Below are 17174 nucleotides of genomic sequence, written 5' to 3'. Positions count from 1 at the left end.
AGGACGCGGGGAGGACGGACCATCAGGACAGACCGACCGGGGGCCCGGCGGGCGGAGGGCAGCGCAGCGCAGCCACGTCCCCCCTGGATCCGCCGGCAGCCGGGCCCGGGGCTTCCGACATGCCCCCCAGGTGGGTCCTCAGACTCGGGACCGGGAGGGACAGGGGACCCGGACAGCCCGGTCCTCACGCGCTGGCCGCCTCGGGCGCATCCTCCGGCGCGGGCGCCCCAACGCGGCTGGCGTTCAGGACTCCGGGTGTCGCCCCTAGAGGACTCAGGACCGCCGGGCTGCTGCTCTGCGCCGGGTTCACGGCGGGGTCAGCGGCCCGGGGCCGACTCTGCCCGCACATGGGCTGGAGAGGCGAAGGGAAGGGGAGCTGGCGGGCGGGGCTGGCAGGGGCGCTGCCCTGGCACAGCTCGGCGCCTGGCAGCGGGGCGGGTGGGGCGCCGGCTAGGAGCTGCCACCGCCACGGGGAGGGAAGCCGGGTCGGGCAGCGGCCGCAGGTAACGGGCCGCGAGGCCCTGCGGGCCAGGCGGGGAACAGGGTGGGCAGACGAACGAGCGGGCAGGGGAGTTCAGGGCTCGGCCCAGGCCCCAGGGCCGCCTGGCTGCCGAAATTGGGGGCCGAGAGGAAAAGCTGAGAGTCGAGGGACTGGGGCTGGCGCGCTTCTCCCGGCCTGTCTGAAGTTAGGAAACTTTTCCCCAAGTTTGGGGCGGCGGAGTTCCCGCGGAGAAGGGGCCAAAGGGAGCTGGGGAGGGAGGCGCGGGCCCGCGAATGCAGAGCTGAGGCCGAGGCCGGGGCCGGGACGCGGGTGGGGCGCAGGCCGGGGTCAGGGCCGCAGCCGGCTGTGCGCCGTGCCCGCCCGGGGCGCTGCCCCCTCCCTCCCCTGGGAGCTGCGTGGCTCCCCCCTCCCCCCCACCTGCTTCCTGCCTCAGCCTCCTGCCCCGATATAACGCCCTCCCTGCGCCGGGGCCGGCCTTCGTGCTCTGCCCGCCACGGCAGCCTCTGCCTCCGCTCCCCGCGCCGCGGCCGCGCCCCGGCCCCAACTGAGGGCCTGACAGCCCCCAGGCAAGGCGGCGCCACGGCGGGCACCGCGCTCCCCTCCACTGGATCACTTCCCCCAGCTGGGGCAACTTCTCCCGAGGCGGGAGGCGCTTTTTACTCGGCTCCCTAATATCCCAGTTGGGCAAACTTCTCGGCCCTGAATGACTTTTCCTGAAGCGGACATTTTCCTCAAATCGGGTAACTGTCTCCGAAGGGGTCACTTCCCCCAAACAGTTTTCTCCTCGGAAGTCCCCAGGACCCAGCCCCTGGGCCCGGTGGCCTCCGGGCCTGGGTGTGCAGGCCAGTCTGGCCCCCTCTCCACCAGCCACTCTCCTACGCCTTCTTCTGGTCCAGGCCACCGGCCCAGGCTTCCACACTAGGAGGCCGCCGATCCTCTGCTAGTGCCCAGGCCGCGGTGCTCGATGCCCCTGCCTAGCTGAGGGGAAGGGGAAGGGGAAGTTGGTGGGGGGTGGGGGGTGGGGGAGAAGTGCCCAGCTGGATACAGGCAGCGGGGGCTCCTGAGGCTCTGACCCGGCTGCTGTGTGTCCCTGCAGGAGAGTGTGCTGGGCAGACGATGCTGGACACGATGGAGGCGCCGGGCCACTCGAGGCAGCTGCTGCTGCAGCTCAACAACCAGCGCACCAAGGGCTTCTTGTGCGACGTGATCATCGTGGTGCAGAACGCCCTCTTCCGCGCGCACAAGAACGTGCTGGCGGCCAGCAGCGCCTACCTCAAGTCCCTGGTGGTGCATGACAACCTGCTCAACCTGGACCATGACATGGTGAGCCCGGCGGTGTTCCGCCTGGTGCTGGACTTCATCTACACAGGCCGCCTGGCTGATGGCGCAGAGGCGGCGGCGGCAGCGGCCGTGGCCCCGGGGGCTGAGCCGAGCCTGGGCGCCGTGCTGGCCGCCGCCAGCTACCTGCAGATCCCCGACCTCGTGGCGTTGTGCAAAAAGCGCCTCAAGCGCCACGGCAAGTACTGCCACCTGCGGGGCGGCGGGGGCGGCGGCGGCGGTTATGCACCCTACGGGAGGCCGGGCCGTGGCCTTCGGGCAGCCACGCCCGTCATCCAGGCCTGCTACTCGTCCCCAGCCGGGCCTCCGCCGCCGCCCGCCGCCGAGCCGTCTTCGGGCCCCGAGGCCGCAGTGAACACGCACTGCGCGGAGCTGTACGCCTCGGGCCCCGGCCCGGCCTCGGCGCTCTGCGCCCCGGAGCGCCGCTGCTCCCCGCTCTGCGGCCTGGACCTGTCCAAGAAAAGCCCGCCGGGCTCCGCGCCTCCAGAGCGGCCGCCGGGCGAGCGCGAACTGCCCCCGCGCCCAGACAGTCCTCCCAGCGCCGGCCCCGCAGCCTACAAAGAGCCACCGCTCGCCCTGCCACCGCTGCCGCCGCTGCCCTTCCAGAAGCTGGAGGAGGCTGTACCGCCTCCGGACCCGTTCCGTGGCGGCGGCGGCAGCCCGGGACCCGAGCCCCCGGGCCGCCCCGACGGACCCAGCCTTCTCTATCGCTGGATGAAGCACGAGCCAGGCCTGGGCAGCTACGGCGACGAGCTGGGCCGGGAGCGCGGCTCCCCCAGCGAGCGCTGCGAGGAGCGCGGCGGGGACCCGGCCGCTTCGCCCGGGGTACCCCCACTGGGCCTGGCGCCGCCGCGCTACCAGGGCAGCTTGGACGGGCCAGGCGCGGGCGGCGACGGCGACGACTACAAGAGCAGCAGCGAGGAGACGGGCAGCAGCGAGGACCCCAGCCCGCCCGGCGGCCACCTCGAGGGCTACCCATGCCCGCACCTGGCCTATGGTGAGCCTGAGAGCTTCGGTGACAACCTGTACGTGTGCATTCCGTGCGGCAAGGGCTTCCCCAGCTCGGAGCAGCTGAATGCGCACGTGGAAGCTCACGTGGAGGAGGAGGAAGCGCTGTACGGCAGGGCCGAGGCGGCTGAGGTAGCGGCGGGGGCCGCCGGCTTGGGGCCCCCTTTTGGAGGCAGTGGGGACAAGGTCGCTGGGGCTCCGGGCGGCCTGGGTGAGCTGCTGCGGCCTTACCGCTGCGCGTCGTGCGACAAGAGCTACAAGGACCCGGCCACGCTGCGGCAGCACGAGAAGACGCACTGGCTGACCCGGCCCTATCCGTGCACCATCTGCGGGAAGAAGTTCACGCAGCGCGGGACCATGACGCGCCACATGCGCAGCCACCTGGGCCTCAAACCCTTCGCGTGCGACGCGTGCGGCATGCGCTTCACGCGCCAGTACCGCCTGACAGAGCACATGCGCATCCACTCGGGCGAGAAGCCCTACGAGTGCCAGGTGTGCGGCGGCAAGTTCGCACAGCAACGCAACCTCATCAGCCACATGAAAATGCACGCCGTGGGTGGCGCGGCAGGCGCAGCCGGGGCGCTGGCGGGTCTGGGGGGGCTACCCGGCGTCCCCGGCCCCGACGGCAAGGGCAAGCTCGACTTTCCCGAGGGCGTCTTTGCTGTGGCCCGCCTCACGGCCGAACAGCTGAGCCTGAAGCAGCAGGACAAGGCAGCCGCGGCCGAGCTGCTGGCGCAGACCACGCACTTCCTGCACGACCCCAAGGTGGCGCTGGAGAGCCTCTACCCGCTGGCTAAGTTCACCGCGGAGCTGGGCCTCAGCCCCGACAAGGCGGCCGAGGTGCTGAGCCAGGGAGCGCACCTGGCCGCCGGACCCGACGGCCGGACCATCGACCGTTTTTCCCCGACCTAGAGCGCCTCATGCCGGCCCGACTTGCTGCCGCCGCGTGGCCCCGGCCCGTGGCCCCAGGGAGCGGCGGCGGCAGCCGCGAGCAGGCACACCGCGCCGGACAACTGTAGTAGCAGCGGCAGCGTCGCCGCGGTGGCGGCGGCCCCACCTGGCCTCACTGCTTTGTGCCTTAGCCCGGGGGTTGGGGTGGGGGGTGAAACCCCGGGACGGGGGTGGGATGGGGGAAGGGAGATTTATATTTTTGATATCAGCTTTGACCAAAGGAGACCCCCGGCCCTTCTCCGCCTCTTCCTGTGGTTCGTTGGCCCCCTCCCCTGGCTCCGCGCTGCTCTTGGAGGGAGGGGTGTCACTGATGGGGCGCTCCCAGCCCTACCTCCGGCCCTTGCGACCACACCCATTCTCACTGTGAATCTCCCTGCTGGGGTCGGAGCGTCGGGCAGAGTTGGGGAGTGGGGAGGGGACTGAGCCGGCCGGAGGGCCCCCCCTCCGCCCCCCGCTCCCGCCCGCCCCGGGACTGATAATGTGAAGTTCCTCATTTTGCACAAGTGGCACTAGCCCCAGGGCCAACCCTTCCCTCCCTCTGGAGTCCGAGGGCTGAGACAGCCCTGGCCTACAGGTCTCCCACTCCCGCGGTGTCCTCCCCCCTCCCCTGGGGCCCCGGACCATATTTATTGCATGCGCCCCGGGCGGCCCCCCACCTCGAGCCCAGGCTGGGCTGGGCTGGAACGTGGTCTCTTTAGCTCCCTCCTCCCCAGTTTGTATATTTCCTACCTTGTACACAGGCTCTTCCAGAGCCGCTTCCATTTTCTATACTCGAACCAAACAGCAATAAAGCAGTAACCAAGGACCCTGGACCCTGCTCCTCTCTTCTGCCCTGCACAAGGACCTGGGTGGATGGAGGGGCCAGACACACCCCCTCATACAGGTGCAGAGAGAAACTTGCGCCTTCTTCCCTCCCCGATCCCAGAGACAGATGGGCAAGAGTTAGGCATGTTCATAACTAAAAATTTATTAAGGGAAACAAAACCAGTGCTGCAAATGGGGCAGAAAGGAGAGACAGGTCTCCCACCCACCCAGTCATTGGCCTTCATCCAGGGGAGAGGATATCAAAGGAGAGGCCGGGAGCCTGTACCCCAAAGAGTCCGTCTTCTGAGGCTCTGGGGCACTCATCCCCCTGAACCACTGGTGGCTCTCCTGCACAGTACCCCCTTATTCAGGTATAATCTTGGGGCCTCAGGGAGGGTACAGCTTCATTCCCATCCTCTGGCCAGGCTGTACAGTCCAGACAGGGAGCTTTGGGGGATTCCCCCTCTGGTCCCATCAAAATTTACTCCTGGCTCCTCCTCAAGGCCCTGTCTTCCTCCAAGTTCCTCTCATCCCTGTCCCTGGCTTGGGAGAACCCATTCCCAGTAGGAAGCCTCTCGAGTGAGGCTTTGGACACAGGTGCCAGCTTAAGAGGCAACAAAAACCTCAAAGGCCAAAAGGCCCCTGTGTCAAGTTCTTCTAGGGCAAAGCTAGAAAGGGTGAAAACTCCAGGCTTGGCAATGCCCCTCTCAGGCACTGGCCCATCCTACCCTCAGGCGGTGCTGTAGGAGCCTGGAAGTTTCTCAGAGCGCAGGGGCCTGAGAAAGGTTTGGGCAGGAACACTTTATTAGGGTCCTGCCACAGAGAAGGAAGAGGTATCAGAGGAGGTACCAGAGGAGGAAGATTCAGAGTGGGAACCCCCATGGCAAGGACCTGAGGTGAAGAAGTTGAGGGGATCAGGGAGGTGAGAGGCATCACCAGAAAGGGAAGGGGGGCAAGGGGAGGATTCAGGAGAGAGAGAGAGAGAGAGAGAGAGAGAGAGAGAGAGAGAGAGAGAGAGAGAGAGGGAGGGAGGAGGGGGGGGAGGAGCTGAGAAAAGTCTGAAGAAACTTCATGAAATGGGACCTAGAACAAAAGGAAGGCCAATGAGGGAGAGGAGCAGGCAAAGGCCACCCAGGAAGCATGAGCCTGAGACCATATGTCCCCTCCCTCTAGACCCATGACCATCCAAGGGGAAACGAGTGGCAAAGTGTAACGGACTCAGATGGATAAGGACAGGAAGAGCAGCAGGATGGATGTGTGTTTGGGGGTAGGGGTAGGAAAGGTGGGGCCTAGGGCTGCTGTTGGGGATCTAGTGTCCAGAACCCAACCTGGGTCCCTAGGGGAATCCAGGCCTCCGAGAGAGACACACACCCTGGGCACTCTCTTCATGGCATGACCAAAGCCTCTTGGGACACATTCAGGACAGGGGTTCTGAAGATTGAAGGGACCCGTCATTTCGCCTGCACCTGATGGAAATGCAACCCCTACCCTATCTCCAGCTGAGAAAGTGTCTGAGTCCCTGTGCTGAGAAGGCCTTCCCCCAGCCCTTGAACTAGACAGGGGGAGGGAGAAAGGCTGAGACCATGGGTGGCCTATCTGGCTCACCCACCTGCTGTCACTGCAGCCAGCCACCTCCCTGCTAAATCTTGGCAGCCCAGGAGGGTCCCAGCAGCTTCCGCCCGACCCTCAGGAGGGGCTCTGTGAGGAGCAGCTCCCCCACAGCACGGCCACGGCGTGGGTTGGAAGAGGATGGTTTATTGTCTGGGTGGATTGGTGGCTCAGGCACGTGGGCATCTTCGTTGCTACACTGGGCGCCTGGTGGCCTCTCAGGAATGGTTCCGGGGGGAGACCCCGATGCGGCCCTCTCAGCCCACCTGGGCCCACGTGAGGAAGGCCGGGATGTCCCGCACAGGCACGTTCCTCGTCAGTGCCTTCACACGCAGGTTGCGGTCATCCGTCAACAGCACCACCTCCCGCAGTAGCCGGATTGGCTCCTCTGTAGGCAGGAGAGAGCAGAAGGACTTCAATGAGGGCAGGAGGCAGAGGCACAGGCTGCCTCTCCTCTCTCTGGAGGTTGGGGTGGGGGGGGGGGGGAATGTGGTCCCGTAGGGGTCAGGGCCGGTCATTTCCTGGCCCTTCTGTAAGTCTTTCCCTCACGCAATCGGCTGAGGGTACCCCTCCCCTATCGGCTTAGAGAGGACCATGCTGGGCCAGCGCTGGCCTTGTGCTTCAGACCCCCGCCTCCAGCACAGGGCTGTGTTGCCTCCTGCCTAGAGATCTGCCTGAGCCACTGGCCTCCACAGACCCTTCTCCCAGGATGCTGAACTGAAGGGGTAGAAGGAGCCCCTTTCCTTCTACTCCTTCTGACTGTATGGCTGGTCCTGGACTCACAATTACTACTCTCTTTTTTGCACATCCTCTCCCTCCAAGGCTAGCGGGCCAATGCTTTAAGTATTAAGAGGTAGAAAGCTCAAGATGGAATCCACAGTGTATCCAGGCTCCCAGATGTGAGAAGAGGGGTTAGTTTAGGGGAGCTCTAAGGAAAGGAGGGCCAGGGTCCCTGGCAGAGCCGCGGCCAAGGTGGCCCTGAGCTAGAGTCCAATGATTTCCTCCATTACATGAAAGTAATCCACGTAAATGGTGAGAACCTTGAACAGTAGAGAAGAGGACAAAGGAAAGGAAAAGTCACAGTCATCCATCCAGCTGTCTCCCTTCATGTGTCTCTGTCTTGCTCCCGAGGGCTCGATCTGTGCGTGCTTTCGGATTTCTTTATGCACGTGTGAGTACGTATACTTGTTACATAAGCTTTTTTCCTACATTATAATCATACTAGCCATATTTACTTTATTCAAATTTTACATATTTTAAAGCTCTTTCTATATCAGCACAGGCAGCCTTTGTTCTTTTTAGATGACCTCTTAGCAAGATGTCTTCCACTACCTCTCTTCCCCTAATTTCCTAACCTCTTAATGTACTGGGGAGATTCAACCAGGGCCAAGTACCCACACAAGTGACATCCCCACCCCTGGGCAGGCCGCTTGGTGGCAGGCCCACCCCTCAGTCCCAGGCTGGGTATTTCCTGACGGAGGTCCGGCAGACAGTGAGGCACAGGAAGTGTCCTGCGGGGCTTGCTGACTGCGGGGGGCTGGCGGGGCTGGGCAATCGCAAATGTCCAGGTCAGACCTGAACGGTTTCAGGCTTGCCAGCTCCAGGCAGGGAGGCTGAGAACTGGCCGTCAGCCTGGGAGGAGTTTGGGGGAAGAGGGAGGGAGAGGCTGAGGACGCTGGTGAGCAGAGGGGAGAGGTGGAAGGAGGAGGGGTGGGGAGCAGAGGGGAGAGGTGGAAGGAGGAGGGGTGGGAGGTGAGGGGCTGCGGTGGGCAGATGGGGAGAGGATGGCCGCCTGAGCAGAGAGGAGGCCTGGAGCTGGAGCTCAACTGCCTGGGCCTGGGCCCTCTGGCATGGTGGTGCTGGCCTGTGCTAATGTGGGGTTCCCAGCTGGCTGCTCAAGGCAGCCCCACCGCTCCTGCCCTGGGGCTCGGACCAAGAGAGTCCCAGACCTTAGGTCAGTTGACTAAGGCCCTGCGTTGCTGGCAGGGGTCTGCAGGGGTTTCTGTGGATACTTTCAGACATTTTTAACAATAAACATCCTCTGTTTTGACACTGGTAACTTCACTTTGTTAGAAACCAGAGACTGTCATCTTGTCAGGCCCCATCCGCCATAATCCACATGATTTTAAAATTCAACATCGTTTACACATAAACATTTAGTGACGGTTTCTCTGTGAATCTGACAAGTTAATCTGCTAAGAATTCACACTGACAAATGGGGTTTGATTACACTAGCCGTTGCTGATGTAATTCTGATAGGGGCGGTCCCCAGGATGGCAATGGGTTCCTGTAGGCTGTTTAGGGTGAAGTGTGTGTGGGGGGTGGAGAGACTAGTAGGGTGAAAGCCAAAATTTGTCTCTGCTGAGAAAGAAACAGCTCTGAGGCTGGGTGGGGCCGCAGCAGTATCTGAACTACACTTCCCAACAAGGCCTGCAGTCCTGCCTTCCTCTCTCTCAGAAGGTGCCCCTCTAGGAAGCTGCCTGGGAGCAGAACACAAGCTCCCCCGTTTGGTTCAGCCAGGACTCCTTTTGATCACTTCACTGCTCCAGGTCTGGCTCTGAGGGCCAGAATGTACAAGCCACATGGCAGGACCCCTCTGAACAGCACCTGTGGGTTCATTACCAGCCCCTGGTGCAGAGACTCGGGTAGGAGCAGCAGGGGAGAAGACAGTGCCCCGACTAGTCTGGAAGCCAGGGTAGGAAACTGAACAGGGAAGGGAGATGAGCAACAACGGCTAAAGGAAAAGGATAGGATGTAGTTACCTATACATAGACAGAGACCAAGTGGTAAGAATGACCAAGTCTGTAGACATGGAGCTAGGACATCCTAGGAGGAAACATCAGACTCCTGGAAGCCAGGAGCAGAAAACACCTGAGCCTTGCTGACTCCGAGGGGCCATGCAGGAAAGCATTCTGGGTTGAGAATGAGGTGCTCAAGCCCCTGGAAAAGCATCCCAAGGTGGGTCTTTGGGCCAAAGACAGGACTCCAGTCACCAAAGAGGTCTTGAAAATTGGGCTGAGGGCTCAGTCCTCAAGCTGTCACCTGCCCCCAAAGTGTGATGGCATATGACACCGAGACAGGAAGAGAAGGCCCACTACTCACTAGGAAAGTACCTCCGTCACCGGCCTGACAGAGGGCAAACATTCAGGGATGAACTGAGAGTGTGAACACGGCCAAGAAAAGGGAGGTGGGCCCCAGGGACCACTGGGGACTGTCCTCTCAGAGCTGCAGAGGGCTGGGCTCAGGAGACCATGGCCAGAATAAGCTACACTGAATCATAAAGACATTCTTGCTGTCAGAGAACTCACTGAGGACCCAAGAAAGGAAATGGATCCATGCCGAGTGGGAAAGCTCCCTGCCTAGAGCCTTGCTTCCTGGGCTAGGTCCACCCCTAGTTGGCCCAGGGTCCACCGGGGAGTGGGGGAAGCTGTGACAGGGAAGTTGGATTTCCAGAGTCTGGCCTCAGGCTTGCATCAAATCTGACCTCTGATTTATCAAACTTCCCAGGCCAGAGTTGGTGGTGGAGGAACCCTTTCCTAGGACTGAGGATGGTAGGGCATGGGGGTGGATGATCCTGAGGCAGAGGCAAAGCTGTACCTTTGTTGGTGGGCATGAAGTCCTTAGCCTTGTCTTTGCAGTAGTGGAGGCAGCAGGAGAGGATCAGGTCATCGTTGTTACCCTGGAGGAAGAAAGTGTGAGAAGGGCCATTGGGCAGGAGGGGGCGCCATTCGGAGGTGGCACAGGTATACTTTTTGCCTCTGGGGTTCCTGGGGAGGATCACATCCCGGAGTCCCTCCCATACACGTCAAGGCCCTGCTTGGTTGGGTCCAACTGTGCCAAGAGTGATCTAGGGGACACAGAACTGCCCCTCCTGGGCCTCAATGGTGGCTGTCCCCCTCAGCTGCCTAGGCTGCCTGAGCTGCCTGACTTCCCGGAGACCCTGTTCTGAGGTAGACTGTGGGCTCTCCCTTTCTGCCACAGGTCTTACCAGTTGGCCAGTAATGTCCTCGCTGCGGAAGGCGATGGATTCCAGTTCATTGCCACGGCTGGTCAGGGCCCGCAGACAAGAGTCCCGACTCTCAAATCGCCGCTCGAGGAACTCGATGGACTTCCGGGCCTTTTCCTGCACCACACGGGCATAGCCCCCAGCCCGGTGGTCTGTCTCCTGCCCCTTGGCCAGGCCGTCCAGCTCATTGATCACTGATGAGACATAGTTCCACAAGTTTATCAGCTCCCTAGGCTCACTCCCAGCCAGCCCCTTCCCAGACCACAGAATCCATCTTGCCCAAAGGAGTCTTCCAATGATGCTTAGGAGAACTTGGGAGGCAAGAAGTGTCCCAGACTTTACCCAGAGTTCTATCTTTCTGCGCCTTCCCCCGGGCCCCGCCCTCCTCCAAGAAGGAACTTACACGGATTTTCTGGAGCTGCTGTATTCAGAAGAAGAAACCTGGCCCCTCCATCACATTCCTTAGTTATAGGATCAAATTGAAAGAGTTTCTCAAGAGAGGCAAGGGTAGCTGCTACAGGGCAAGAGGCAGCCCCCTCATCAACCTGGACCCCCAACCACAGAAGTTCACAAGGGGCAGAGTTCTACACACTATCCCCTGGCACAGTGTAGGCAGGTCACCAAGTGGGAAGCAACAGTCACGGCCTTACTTGCAGGGGCCGTGGTATTCCCTCAAACCATGCCCTTGGCACAGACACTCCGCTGATACTGCACGTGTTTGTGTGTGTGTATGTGTGTGTGTGTATGTGTCTGCCTGCCTATGTGTCTGGGACACGGCTTCATTTTCTGGTGAAGATTCTTTCCAAAATTCCAGCCAAAAGCCTGAGGTCAAGTGGGAAATATGCACTCCTTGGGGGCTCCGGGAGAGTTTGGGGTCTGAGGCCTCTCCTCAGTGCAATGATTCATGGCTCGGGGAGTCGGCATGAGCATGCTGTTCCATGGTGAGCCTGGCACTCACTGTCTGGGTATTCAGAGACACTTTCTGGAAAGGGCCCATGTGGGAATGCACACACACACACACACAATGCCCACGCTTTCAGCAACTTGAGGCTGCTACATGTCCACACAATGTATGGTTGAGGCTGGGAAGTGGTGGTGGACGGGTGTATGGTACGGCAAACAGAACATCAAACACGAAAAACTGGTATTCCATCCCAAAATCTCCTTTCCTGCTTCCAAACTAAACAGGCTTCAAAGGGGAAGCTTGTTTGTGCTTCTGCACCAGGCGGGGCTTCTCGATGCTAGGGTCAGGCCTAAGGAGCAGGAGCAGGTTAAAGAGCACAAGAAACAAGCAGGGAAAGCTGTCTGCTTAACCCTTTGTGCTCTGGACACAGGGCGGGAATCCACTGAGGGAGCCTCACTGAACAGGAGTGCTCTTTACAGCTCCTGAGATTCCAGGGCCCTGCCCAGCTGAAGAAGGTTCAAAGAGGCTGGCCCTCACTGCCGTAGTGGCACTGTCATTTCCCAGCAACTACGGGGGCCATCAATTTATTCTACATGTGTCCCTCTCCTATGGGTTTTCTCATATATTTGCTCCCTCCCTACCATATCTGGCTTTCCCTACTGAACCACAAGCTCCTCAAGGCCAAGGTCTTGAAGCTCTGCCTTCCGTGAGATCCCTCAGGGACAAGGAGCCTGAGCACACCGTAGGGGCACAGACGGTACTGGTGACCAAAACCCCTGCTAGCCTCGGATGGTGTCTGAGGCTCCTTCCAAGTCTTAGGGGGCTCCTGAGATGTCAGCAACCTCTGTCAGTTTATACCATTTCCTGACCACTAGCAAAACAAGTGACCACTTACTCACTTTCTTCCCCCTAAAACTCTCCTGGATAGGAAAGCACGAAGACATGTTATCCTGATAGCCGCCCCACCCCAGGACGCTGTGAGGGAAGAGGGAAAGCTGGAAAAACTTGATGGTCTTGCTGCTCTACTTTTGAAGAACAGAAAGCCTTCCCTTAGGTCTAAAGGCCTGGGTTTTAGAGGTTCTGGCCAGGCCACATGGGGAGGGGGAAGGAAGACAGGGAGGGTGGAGGCGGGACGAGGGCTGCTTCAGTGCCAACATTCTCAGGTGGTGCTAACGTGTTTCCCACAACCCCCCAGGGTTCTATAGCCTCTGCAGGGGCGGATGTTTCCTGCCCTTTGTTTCCACCCTCATCTGGCACTAAGACACTTGGGACTAGGAGGGGAGGCCCAATGGAACATCTTGGCATGGATGTCAGAGGTGGCTTGGCAGGCAGACTGCCAGTCTGGCAGCTTTTCCAGAGGACAAGGATCCCGAACTGGCTCCCAGCAGCTTCTGAGAAGGGGACACTGAAAAGCCAGTCACCTTCCAGGCCCTCTCCCTCCACAGGATGGCCATCAGCTATATGAGCTCTATCAGGGATACCAGGCGCCCAGAGCCCGCAGCCCATCCTCAGGCTGACCCACCATAGAGCTCCAAGAACTAAGACAGTGCCTAGACAGTCCCTTGGAGACAGCCCAGCTGGGCTCTTCTGGCCTGAGGGTGGAAGCAAGCTAGCTGGGTCCTGAGATGCTGACCCTGCACCAGCACCAGTGACCAGACAGCGGTAAGGGCCCAAGTGGCAGGAATCCACAGGCATGAGCCAAGGGCTTGCTCTGGAGGGTTTCCATCAGCCTGGCCTTAGGGTGACACCGGCCAGAAGAATGCTACCTCGAACCAACAGAATGATCATGAAAAGCTACAAGACAATCAGACCAAAGGCATCTAACCACTTCAAAATCCTCCCAGCCTCCCTGCCAGACCACCCAGCAGCACTGCCGTTATCTGCCAGGGCTGAGTGTTTACCAATAACGGGAACCAGCTTTGCTGTTTTACTGCAAGCTTTATAAGGATAAAAACAAGGGCTGGGCTCATGCAGCCTCTGGTTGCTGGGACACAGGAGTCCATTTGCTCAAGCAGTTTAAGCCATGGATCAGCCATAATAATTTGAGCTGCTCTGATTATTAAACAATTTTCCTTGCCCCACGCACACCCTACTTCCCTGCAAATCCTGTCATACGCACGCCGCGGGGCTCCCTTGCCTGTGTAGCCCCCCGGGCCGTGGGACATGTGTGTAGAGGGGGCTGCTGCGCACGTGCAGGGTTGCTCAGGCCTGACTCACCGATGAGGGGCACCACCAGGATGTACTTCCTGCTCTCCAGCAGCCGTGCCAGACTGGCCAGGTGGTCAATGAAGCCGTTGGTGTCTGGTACAAGGAACAAGGGTCTGATCTCGAGCTCCATCTGCCTCATCTGACTCTGGTCCTCCAGGACAGCCTACAGGGACACAGAACGGTGAGTGAGCCAGAGTGAGTAGGCAAGTGGGTGGACGAGCCAGGGCCCTGACTACACAGTGTGTCAGCATCCTGCCTCCTGAAACTCTCCCCGCTCCAGAGGGACAGCCAGTCCCTGTCAGGCCTGAGGGACGGGCCCAAGGACTGGGCAAAATACTGCAATAACAATCAACACAGACTAGATGGCCTGAGGAACAGCGTGTGACTAAAACCCTGCCTCGGCCAGAGAAAGCCCCGATGGTATTAAAAGTTACAGGTTTCTGAAAGACAGACCCTGGGCTAAAAATCACCAAGGGGGAGTCAGCTTCCCTGGATAGGAAAGTGGTTTCACACACATTACCTAGGCAGCATATAGAGGAGTACTGCTCGGCGCGAACACTTTATATAGAGTGCATTTGTTATTTCAGTTTATTTCACTGGATGGCCAGAAAACAAAGGTTAAACTCAAAGGCTATACAAAAACAGTGATGCTGACAACAAATTATTAATGCCCACAGCAGCAGGAGTCCATACGGTGTGATGGATTTGGACCCAACTCACATGCTCACAGAGAGCAACACCCAGGCTGATGAGATCAGCCGCCCCCCGCCCAGCAGCAGTGTTTCCTCAACATCAGTCCTGTGTTCTACCTGTGCTCCTTTGCCGCTGCTCTGCACAACCTGTATGATTATTTACTTGGTGTTTTTTCATGAAACTGACTTTAAGGCAACTATTTTTGGCTTAGCCTCTTCTTAAGCAATGATAACCACGGTTATCAAGTTTACTAGTGCAAGCTATACTTGCACAATAAAAAGCCAAAGCATCTCCTGTGCGCCGCTAAAAAACCAACTCACTCAGCACCAGTGGTCTGGGCACCACCCCTCGAAGACCACATGGCCTGGAGGCTTGTCTGTCTGATGGACCTTCACATCTTTCAGGGACACTCCACGCACATCTGTGAAAGCCCGACTTTCTCAAGTCTGACACAGCCCCGAGTGGCAGCGGCCCTCTGAGATAGGCCCTGGGTCTGTCACTACAGAACATGGTCACTATTGTGCTGCTTCCTCTTGTGGGGACCATGGCCAAGAAGCAAAATGATTTGCTGGCATCTGCCCAGACGGTGTGCTCCCTGGGTGCACAGCAGGAGGGCACCGACACAAATCTGGCAGGGACCAGGCCAGCAGATCCCAGCCCTGTCCCGCCCTCTCCTGATCTTCTGCCACACACCAACCAGCAAGGACACAGACACAGGCTCAGAGCAGGGGGACTGGTGTGCGTGCCAACCGAGCCGGGTCCCACAGTGCTGGCCCCGGCCGCTAACAGTCAGGGAGGAAGGTGCTTGGGTTTCACTGGCAACGACAGTAAAACTGAAAGGGCATGCCTCTGAATGCTGGGGGTGGCTTCTCTGTGACCTACTGGGGACCTCTTCCTATGAGTAAGTCGTTGCTGCCACTGCCACCACAGCTGGTGGAAGGCACAGGCCACAGGCCACAGGCAGGCATGAGAAACGCAGCTGAGAGGCCCAGTCTGACGAAGTCATCCTGCTGCTGTCGCCTCAGCAGGGGAAAGCACCCCTGCTGCCGGCCATCTTCTCGGGGGATTCGGGTGGCAGTCCCTCCCTGTGGGGTGACCAATTGCACGATGATACCCAGTCCACTAAACTCCCCTTGTGGCATTTTTTAAAAAATTTATTTTTTCTTCATATCGAATTAACATAGGCCACTATTTAGCGGCTCGGGTGTTCTGTAAGAACAGGCACTCTAATGCGGGCGCCTGGGTGGTTCAGTTGGTTGGGTATTCTACTTCGGCTCAGGTCATGATCTCGCAGTTTGTGAGTTTGAGGCCCACATCGGGCTCTGTGCTGACAGCTCAGACCCTGGGGCCTGCTTCGGATTCTGTGTCTCCCTCTCTGCCCCTTCCCCGCTTGTGCTCTCTCAAAACTGAATAAATGTTAAAAAAAAAAAAAAAAAAATTAAAAAAGAAGAAGAACAGGGGCTCTACTCTTCCTCCTCATGGGGAGCGGCAGCATTCCAGCTGTTCATTTCCCCAGATCTTGCTGTTCTCTATCCAGCTTTTCCACTCCAGGAACATTCTTCCTGGTATCACAAGCCCCCAAATCTCTGTGTTTCTGGAGGAGAAGGAACAGAACAGAGACCTGGCTGGGAAGAGGACAGGGGCTCAGGGACCTGAGCACTAGATCTCTGCCACCGCCCCACCGAGACTCTTCACATCTTAGTTTTCCTGCCTGCAGAAATGATAGGCCAGCTCTGCTCTGACTCTAAAGAAGAGGACCTGGCTGCCATTCCTCACCCTGCGTGAACAATAATGAGCTCCTGAGACCCTGAACCATCCCACCTTTAAAAAGCTGGCCTTTTTAAGCCAGGTGACCAAGGGAGGCCAAGGGCTAAGAGCCTGCTTGTGTGTTCTGATGACAGGACGGAAGAAACACCTAGGAGCAGGGTACAGGGAAGCTCTAACTGTCTGAGTTCTCAGACCTCTGGCTCAGGGCCAGAAAGGTGAACAAAGGCCATGCGGGCTCTCAGGGAGGTGGCAACCTCGTTGGTTCCCCAGGGGTGGGGTGGGGTCAAGCTGTATGAGGGTGGTTGGAGCTGTGCTGCCATCATCCGGTCCCAGGGACGCCCGCAGACAACTTCCCTTAACCTGGCTCTGCCTAGTGAGTCACCACACAACTGCTTCCTGTTCCCCACATGCCCTCACGGAGTCTCAGGAGGTTAAATGAAGCTGCTCCCCCTTCTCCTGGGGTACCTGTGGGTCTCTGGGGGGTGTCATACCTGGGTCATGAGACTGGCCCAGTACCTTTCAAAAGAATGGCAGACGGAAGAGGGACCGGGAGTCTGCAGGCCCTCTTCTGCGGGTGTCTGTGTTTCCGGCCCTCTGAGTGGTGCTGTGTGTGTGTGTGTGTGTGTGTGTGTGTGTGTTTAGCATTTGCCCTCCTAACTTTTCCAGATTTTACCCGTCAGATTCCTGGCAGCTGTGCACGGCGCCTGTGCCGGCCGTCACGTCCCATTCCGATCTCTGGGTCGCACGGTGAGAGAAGGACACAGGATGCGCAGGGAGTGAAAAAGTGATGTCGGTGGGGAGAGTGCCAAGTCCCCACTCACAGCCATGGGACGCTTGGGGAGACGGGGGAAGCAAGCTGCTGTGGAGTTCAGAGGCCGGTAGTGAGATTTATTTTTGTTTGTATGAGTAAAAAGCTGCAGAAGCCTCTGGTGGGGGTGAGGGGGGCTCAACTGGAATGCTGTGATTCAGACAGACTGGCCCTGGCCTGGAGTCAAGTGTGCTGACCCGGAAGGAGAGGTCCACTGGAACCCTTCTCGTTGCAGCTAAGGTTGGGCCACGATGGTCCTTGGATAATGAACTGGGAACCCAAGGAAAGCACGGACACTTTGAATCACACCAGTGGTAGTAGGAACCGAGTTGTCATCAAGTGTGGAAGGAAAAAAAGAACTCAATTCTGTTTCTGGAAGGTGCTAAGTAGCCAACTTTCTCTGAGGTATGAGAGCATCCTTGAGCAAGGCAGTGGGGAACTGGGAAAGAGATAATCCACAGTAACATCTAATGAGGAAGCTAACAGGCTTGGGAGAAGGGCTCTTTATAGGTTAAGTTCCTTCTAGACTGTGGGGATGTTTTGGGGATGCTGACCCACTGAAAATTGGGACACTGAG

At 59.0% G+C, this 17174-nt stretch overlaps 2 protein-coding genes across 7 annotated transcripts in view; one reads left to right on the top strand and one right to left on the bottom strand.

Moving 5' to 3' along the window:
* The first annotated feature begins 1 nt into the window (after window position 1).
* On the top strand, window positions 2-4604 carry HIC1 (HIC ZBTB transcriptional repressor 1). 2 transcript variants are annotated; one of them, XM_060646948.3, is made up of 2 exons: window positions 2-130; window positions 1599-4604. In XM_060646948.3, the coding sequence occupies exon 2, from the start codon at window positions 1619-1621 to the stop codon at window positions 3758-3760; it is 2142 nt and encodes a 713-aa protein (XP_060502931.1). In that variant the 5' UTR covers window positions 2-130; window positions 1599-1618; the 3' UTR covers window positions 3761-4604. The 2 variants fall into 2 exon arrangements, with proteins under 2 accessions (XP_060502931.1, XP_060502930.1); XM_060646947.3 differs by lacking the exon at window positions 2-130 and adding an exon at window positions 964-1242.
* Window positions 4605-4750: 146 nt separating this feature from the next.
* Window positions 4751-17174, bottom strand: part of SMG6 (SMG6 nonsense mediated mRNA decay factor) — a 226478-nt gene continuing 214054 nt past the window's right edge. For all 5 annotated transcript variants that reach the window (XM_060646929.3, XM_060646930.3, XM_060646931.3 and 2 more), the window contains 4 exons: window positions 13339-13492; window positions 10200-10411; window positions 9809-9890; window positions 4751-6599 (listed from right to left, as the gene is read on the bottom strand). In XM_060646929.3, coding sequence (XP_060502912.1) covers window positions 6469-6599; window positions 9809-9890; window positions 10200-10411; window positions 13339-13492 — 579 coding nt within the window. In that variant the 3' untranslated portion in view covers window positions 4751-6468. The remainder of the gene's footprint in view (window positions 6600-9808; window positions 9891-10199; window positions 10412-13338; window positions 13493-17174) is intronic.

The sequence above is a fragment of the Panthera onca genome, chromosome E1 (assembly GCF_046562875.1).
Source record: "Panthera onca isolate mPanOnc1 chromosome E1, mPanOnc1 haplotype 2, whole genome shotgun sequence".
In the NCBI taxonomy this organism is placed as follows: Eukaryota; Metazoa; Chordata; class Mammalia; order Carnivora; family Felidae; genus Panthera; species Panthera onca.
The sequence above is the reverse complement of the archived record's forward strand: the minus strand, read 5'-3'. Positions and strand labels throughout refer to the sequence as shown.

Excerpts from the sequence above, each read along its gene's own strand:
- HIC1 (XM_060646947.3), top strand. The coding sequence starts at position 1,206 with ATGACTTTTCCTGAAGCGGACATTTTCCTCAAATCGG. Across the intron at positions 1,243-1,598 it reads GGACATTTTCCTCAAATCGG|GAGAGTGTGCTGGGCAGACG; the intron begins GTAACTGTCTCC and ends GTGTCCCTGCAG.